Source organism: Stegostoma tigrinum, chromosome 9, assembly GCF_030684315.1.
Source record: "Stegostoma tigrinum isolate sSteTig4 chromosome 9, sSteTig4.hap1, whole genome shotgun sequence".
Lineage (NCBI taxonomy): Eukaryota > Metazoa > Chordata > Chondrichthyes > Orectolobiformes > Stegostomatidae > Stegostoma > Stegostoma tigrinum.
In genome coordinates this window covers 57,805,699-57,813,653 of record NC_081362.1, presented here as the reverse complement: position 1 = coordinate 57,813,653, position 7,955 = coordinate 57,805,699, and the positions used below count along the sequence as shown (strand labels likewise).

Sequence of the window (7,955 nt, the reverse complement as noted above, 5' to 3'; positions counted from 1 at the left end):
TTAATTTATCATTAGAATCTGTTACAGTGAAATAGGATATGGTGTGCAAAAGTTACAAAATTCTGTAGTTACACAATCTCACGTGAATTAAGTTTTTTGCTGCAGAGCTGTGCAAACTGCTTTTAAAAGTGTTGATCAATCAATCACTGGTGTCACAGAACAATCTACGAGCAGAGACACCAGTATGTTCTTAGTTCAGATTTGAAGTATTAAATTGCACCCGAGTAACTTTTGGTTACCAATTATTTCTTCTGGTATTTTCTAATATAGATACCAAACCCACGAGAAATTCCCACTTTGGTTGAGATATTACAAAGTTAGCAAGATGCTAATAAAACTTGGAAATAAGAACACCCAAACAGACATATTTGTCCAGAGAGACTTGAAATGTGTTAAAATCATTGTCTATGCAGACTTTGATAAGATAAAAATGATCAGCATCCATGCTGAGGCTTTGGCTGTTTACCCTGGAATTGTAGAGAAGCAGAACTCTGCCAACAAGCTCATTTTGCAATACATACACTAAAATACTCTAGCTCATTCTGGTGCTGTGCAAAATGTTTCAGTTTTACGTGCAGTGGATCATCTGTTGTCCAGCTCTCAACCCATCTCCAAGCAAATAAAAAGGATGTTATTTACATGAAGCAGTAAGTTCGGATTCTTTGTCACATTGGTATTTTCTAATCAATGTGTTCAGAGCACTTATGGGGCAGGTGGGACTTGACTCCTAAGTCTTCTGGTTCAAAGGTAGGGACGCTACCACTGCACCACAAAAAAAAGTCAAACAGGATAAATTGGTACCATGAGCGAATAGTTAATTGGCTAGTATTATTTTCAATTCAAGTAACTGGTAGGGGTATTTGATAAAGCGGTTAAAGTGTTATCCACTACTTTTCAAAATGTATTAGTATGATCAGGGAACCTAAGTAATTGTTTAGTTTCAAATAAACATTAGGGACTACCACAAAGCTTGATGTAAGCAGGGCTATTAAGTGTCTATCATGTTTGACTTATAAATATCTAAATTTTGGAATTTTTTTTAGAAAATGGTTTTCTCCATCATCTGTCTTGTGCGAAAGATGTGCTGGGCTTTTCCCTTTCATGCACTGTACAGACTGCATAGAATTCGTCTTTCTAAACAGAAAGATGAACATTCATTTGAATGATGGAAATAAAAATCTCCAATTTGGACCTGTACCAAAAACATTCTTATGCTAACAACATCGATTGGGAATGTCTAAGTAGAAGTAATGCCTGTACAAGTGAGTTATTTCTTCCTCATTGTTAGAATAGTTACTGTTGCTGGTGTCAAGTCACACAGCATTTGGTTAAGATCTCCAGTTGGCTTTATTCCATGTTCGTAGTACAATGTTGTATTTAAGAGAACTGTCTACAGGCAAAACTCATCCAAAACACCTTCATATAAACTCCACTGGTATTATTGCTAATTCAGTCAGCATATGACAGTGTGCTGCAGACAAGTAAAAATAAGCACTATGATGAGTTAATTTAGTCTGTACCAGTCATGTTCTAACTTCAATTAAATATGATCATTTAATAAAAGCAATGCAGTACTGAATATTTCATTCCAGTGATTTTTTTTTCTATGCAAGTTAACTCGTTCATGTTTGCAGCATTTTTGACTTGGAAATCTTCTGGGCAATGTATTTGATAGATATTTACTTTATTTCTTTCAATACCACCCCATCAGGTCTTAAAAGTTTTTGCTTGTGTATTTGAATAAATGCATTTTGAAGCTATCCAGATCAAACAATGAATGAAAACAAGTAGAATGGGACTTTACAACTTCAATATACCTAGATGACTGAACATTTGCTGCGCAAACAATATGTAAAAATTAGTGTATTACATTTAAAGCCAAATAATTGACGCATTAACAAATAAAAAATTTCAACCGGCTCAGTTATTAGGGAGTAGACACCTTGTGTCAGTTTTCATAACAATGCTTATGCTGGTGTTTAGTGTATACTAAAATGCTGTAATGCAACAAAATAAATGTTTAAAAAAATAATACTGGCAAAAAAAGTAGTAATTCTTTGAACTTGAAACAGATGTTAGTGTAACAATGTATTTGCATGTGAATACTGCAGCATTATAAGTTCTTGTCAATTAAAATCCAAGCTCCTTTTTAAGTGACTCACAAACTGTGGTCCTGACAAGAAACCTCAACCTTCTTGTGGCGAGGAGAAGTGGCTCCCTTCGTTGGTGACTGTGAGGGTGCACCTTGTGGCTCACTGCCTGTTTCAGGACCATTTGGACATGATGCCAACGGCTGAGCTACAACAGTTTTTTTCCTGCTCAAAAACCCTCCTTCAAAAGTACTTTTCTTCTTGTTTTCAATTTTATCAGTTTCTTCATCCTGCCCCTTTTTCTTCAAGTCAGCCAGACTTTCACTTGCTTTCAGAGCCTCTGGTGCCCTATCCAAACTTCTCGCTCGAGCGTCAGTCACCTGGCTCTTCCTGTCACTACTGCTACATTCAGTGACTCCAAACTTCTTTCCTTTTAGTTCACCTTCTGTCTGTATTGAAGAATCACTGTCAGAAGCAATGCTCCCTTTATCCAATATGCTTTTATTGAACGTAAATGGCTGAAAGTCTCGATAACTGTGAAAGCTTTCTGTACGCCTTGCTCTTGCAAGCAATGGGCTCTCCCTATATGGTCTCACAGAACCATATGTTGCAGTTTCATGAAGAGTGCCGGCAGTCTGAAGCTGAAGACTGAGGAAGGATATAAACCAGAAAATCAGATTTTTACTAAGTAAAATTAATATGGTGTATCTTAAGACATTACCAACAAAATGTTAAAGAAAATCAATACAGGGATAGTAGGAACTGCTGATGCTGGAGAATCTGAGATAACAAGGTGTGAAGCAGGATGAACACAACAGGCCCAGCAGCATCACAGGAGCAGGAAAGTTTGACATTTTGGGTCTCGACCCGAAACGTCAAACTTTCCTGCTCCTCTGATGCTGCTTGGCCTGCTGTGTTCATCCAGCTTCAGACCGTGTTAAAGAAAATTAATTTTTTTGTTATAAGGTTGCTGCCAATTTTATTCTATTACAGATTGTCTCATGGCTCAGTGGGTAGTGGACTTCTGAATCTAGAAGTTCTGGCTCAAAAATTTCATTCCAGGATTTGTTGGCCATGAAAGAAGTGTTAATGACATTGTTCGACAGGTTTATAATCAGCCCATTAATCCTTCAACACTTGCCAAGAGAAAAAATGCATAAAGGTACAAAAACAATCAAATAAAACTCTTTAAAAAAAATTATAAAATTAGCAGTGCATTAAGATTCAATTTCATGCTAAATTTGGAGATCATACATCACTTTCAGAATGCGAGCTTGTTACATTTAGGGCATGACTGGAATACCACAGTAATGCAATTTCAAACTGGATGTAAGTACTAGCTTCATAGTGCACTGTTACAGTGTATTATTATTGTTCTGTATCACTCCAGTGTTCTTAATTTCACCTTTATTCTAGTACATGGAAGGGTAAACAATAAAAAGGAAAAAGCACTACTAAAGTACAAGGATAATATTCAATCTCTAAACTCTTTCCTTGAGATATTTTCCCATTTCTGTCGTGTTCATTATCAAGTCTACCAACTGAAGTACAAAAGCCAGAAACAATGGGCAGATCTTCTAGCACTGGTCTCTGAACAGCAGGACCACTTTGCGGGTCAGGAATCCAATTTACTAATGGGCAGGCAGCCTTAGTTTTGGACTTTTTTTCAAATCAGTGAGGCATTAATATTCAAATTAGGAAGGGGCGGCAGGATGATCCATCCAATTGGTGAAATGTCAGGTCCAAGCTTTCCAATGGCAAATCAAATTAAAAAGAGTAAGATGCAAGGCTGCAGGCACTGTACACAAAAGTATAAAAAGTGGGAATAAGAGTAGCATTCAGTAGCTATACATAGATTTGGAAGAAACGTGTGAAGCATATCCAGATTTTGAAAGATACGTAGAAACAAAAAGGACATGGGTAGATTCACTAAAGAACAAAGAGGCTGAGTGTAACAGAGAACAGAAAGGAATGGAAGTTGTTAAAAAGTCAAAAAGGAGATAAATCGAAAACTTGGAAGATACACAAAAGAGCATGAGAAGGAGAAAGAAATAATTACAGAATAGAAGACACTGAGAAATACAGCTGCAGAAGGTATTTTTTCTTTGCCTCATCCACATTGCCACTGAAGATAAAGTAATTCTGATACACAGTTCCTTGTCTTATGAGACATACAATAATGTAAACAGAAAACATTAAAATGTGCAAAATGTTGCTACTGTTACCCTTCAGCTGATACTCAGTGATTTGGCTATTACCCTCCACAGAACATCAGTATGGCTACTCGGGTCAGCAATTATTGTCCATCTGTTACTGTCTTCAAGAAGATGATGGTCAGCCACCTTCTTGATTGCAATTAACTGCGCTGCCAGGGTACTCAAAAAACAAATTAAATGCCCAAAGGAAGCCCTCATGATGAGTTTAACAAGTGCATCAGCACAGTTAACTAGAACAATAGGTTCTGAAACTTATTAGAGAAAAGGCTATTTGAGGTCTGGTATTGAAACAGGATTAACTAAACATATAGGAAATTATCCTCTAGGCAAAGGCAATCATAACATGATGAATTTCACATTCAGCTTGAATGTAAGAAAGTAGAGCTCATAACTAGATTTTTAAAGAATTTAAATGAAGGTATTTACAAAGAGTAGAAGATAGAGACGGCCAAAGAGGATTGGGTAAATAAGTTAAAATCTAAGAGAGTAGAGAAGTAGTAATTAAGCAGGAATTTCATATTTTTCAATAAAATATACACTATTGAAGAAGACGGTGACATGTGGCAAATTGCAGAAGTTAAGGGTGCTATTAAATTGAATGAAAACATCAGAAGCCTATGATTTGTGGTCAGCCAGAAGGCTGTGAAGGTTTTAGAAATCAGCAAAGAAAGACAAAAAAAAGGGGGAAATTACAGTACGAGAGAAAATAAAGAATTTCAAGAGACAATGTAAACTTCTACAAGTACATAAACAGTAGAACAGCAGCTAACTGAGCATTGTTTCTAGTCTCATCATTTAACCAAAGAAATGCAAAGGCTTTGAATAATTATTTTGTATCTGCTTGCACAGTGGAAGACACAATAAAGTACTGCGACAATCAAAAATCAAGAAGCAAAAATGGACGGGAGGAATATAACACCATGATTATTGCTAGAGGAAAATTGATGGAACTTAAAGCTGGCAAATCCCCTGAACACAGCAGCCTACATTCTGGGATTTTTAGAAGAAATGACCACAGAGAAAGTGGATCAATCTATTTTAATCTTCCAAACTGTCCTAGATTCTGGGAAGGTCCCAGCATATTGCAAATGTTAAACCTGTTCAAGAAAGGAGAGGGTTGAGAAACCAGGGCCTTATAAACAAGACAATATTTTCCCAATCACAGATGTTAAGCTAATATCTATTAAACAGATAGTCGCAGGAAATTTAGAAAATCACAATATCATCAGAGTCAACATGGTTTTGCAAAAGAGAAACTGCGTTTGAAAAAAATAAGTTAAGCCAAGTATGAAACAAGCAGAGTAGATAAAGGGAGATGGCTAGAAGTCATGTTTTTGGATTTTCAAAACTGCTTTTGACAATGTGCCACAAAATGGCACAAGAGATCATGATGTGGGATGTGAAATATTAGCATGGATTGTAGACTGGTTAACTAATAGGAAGAAGAGTGCTGAAATAAATAGTCTACTTTCAGAATGCCAAACGGCAACTAGGTCGATGCTGGGCCTATTTAAGATCTGTTCTAAAGACTCAGATGAAGAGACTGTATTGTATCCAAATTTGTTGATGATACAAAATTAGGTAGAAAAACAAGCAGTGAGGATGATACAAAGATCTCCAAAGGGATCTAGCTGGTTAAATGAGTGGGCAAAATAAAATCATAGCTAAACATATGAAATCAGGAGTTGGCTAATCAGCTAACCTGCTCCACCATTAAACATGTTCATGACTGATATGATTGCAACCACAACTCCACATTTCGACCAACCCTGCAATTACCATCGACTTATTAGTTTTTTAAAAATCTCTTTACTTTTGGTCTAAAAATATTCAATGAATCTATCTGACAGTTCCCTAAAGAAGAAAGCTATCAAACTCATAATTCTCAAATGAAAACTACCTCCTCCTCTCAGTCTTAAATGGAAGGCCTGTGAATTTTGAACAGTGTCCCCTTGTTCAAATAGTTGAAGTGCAATGAGGCAAAATATGAGGTTTTCCACTTTGTTAGGAAGAATAAAAAGAATAGAAAAAACAGAAAATTATTTGAAATGTCAAAGACTTTGGAATGCTACACTTCCAAATGATTTGGGTGCCACTGTGCATACTTCTCTAAGATTTAGCACGGAGGAATAGCAAACAATGTGAATGCATCAGAATTTTGGGTTTTATTTCAAGGGATGAATGGAGCATAAATATAGGGAAGACTGTGAAGGCTTTGATCAGACAATAGTTAGAGTACTGAACATGTTGCAGATGCTAGGTAACATCATCAGTCTGCCTCTGGTGAAGCGTTAGTGTTCTGTCCTGCTTGTTATTTATAAGCTTTGGTTTGCTGGGGTGGTTGGCATCTCTTGCGGTTTTGTTTTTCAGTGGTTTATGTATCAGGTCTATTTCAATGTGTTTGTTGATGGAGTTCTGGTTAGAATGCCAGGCCTCCAGGAGGCCCACTGATGATGTTACCCACCAGGGTGCTGAAACGTCTGCAATCAAACACACTGGCTCAGCGAGCAACTCTACAACCTCATCCACAACCCAAGCTACAAATCTTCTCAAAAACCTTGTACTGAAAACAATCTTGGTCACTTTCCTAACGAGAGAAATACCTGCACTGGAATCAGTTCAGAGAAGATTCATTACAGTGACTCCCGTGATGATAGATGATTGTGTAGGTTGGGCTTATACTCATTAACATGCAGAGACAATCTCATTGAAATATTTCAGATCCTGAAGGATTTGACAGGATCGATGTTGTGAGGATGTTTCGTCTAAGAGGGAATCTAGACCGGGAGGTGCACAGTTCAATATCAAGGGGATCTCCCACTTAAGACAAAAAGGAGGAAGGATTTTTTTCTTCAAAGCATTATTCATTTTTGGAATTCTCTTCCCTAGAGAGTGATGGAAGCTAGGTCACTGACTATATTCATGACGGAGTTAGACAGACTTCTGATTGCCAAGTGTGTCAAAGGCTTGTGGGGCAGGGGTAATATAAGCATGTGTGCGCAGTACTGGATAAGAGGCAAAGTCAGGAAAAGGGAAATTAAGGCAACAACCATGACAGTCATGATCTAAGTAAATGGTGAGACAGGCTTGAGGGGCTGAATTACATACTCATTTTTTCTTACGATAAGTAAAATACAAACTACGTTGTTGCGGGTTTGGGAACTGCATTTAGGTCAAGATTACGCAAGGATGGTAGATTACTTCCTGAAATGACATCAGTGAACCAGATGGTTCTTACAAAAATTTGATAATTTAATGGCTATTACTAGTGCAGGCTCCTGTTGCAGATTTAATCTAGGTCATTGATTGCTGTGATAAGAATAAATTTAAAAATAATGAAAACGTATTTGCTTCCCCTAACACTTCTGAAGACTCCAAGTAAGGGAACCAGATTAGTATTACCAACTTGTTAAAGCTGTTATGTTAATGGTAAAAATGGATTACCAATTTTTAACTTCCATCATTTGTGTTTTAATACCCAGAATGTTTTGTGAAACAAAATGGCTGTTAAAAAGTGAAAGCACTGATTTAAGATGGCAATGATCACTGGACAGGTTAGGTTAAACATCATGAAAGTTATCAATAAACAACAGCTAATCTAAACTAGTCTGAAATTAGCAGGTCGTCAAAATAACAAGACACTCAGATC

General features: G+C 36.9%; 1 protein-coding gene across 5 annotated transcripts in view; it reads right to left on the bottom strand.

Moving 5' to 3' along the window:
• kctd3 (potassium channel tetramerization domain containing 3) overlaps positions 1-7,955 on the bottom strand; it is a 139,477-nt gene continuing 131,522 nt past the window's right edge. For all 5 annotated transcript variants that reach the window (XM_048536176.2, XM_048536174.2, XM_048536177.2 and 2 more), the window contains one exon: positions 1-2,738. In XM_048536176.2, coding sequence (XP_048392133.1) covers positions 2,159-2,738 — 580 coding nt within the window. In that variant the 3' untranslated portion in view covers positions 1-2,158. The remainder of the gene's footprint in view (positions 2,739-7,955) is intronic.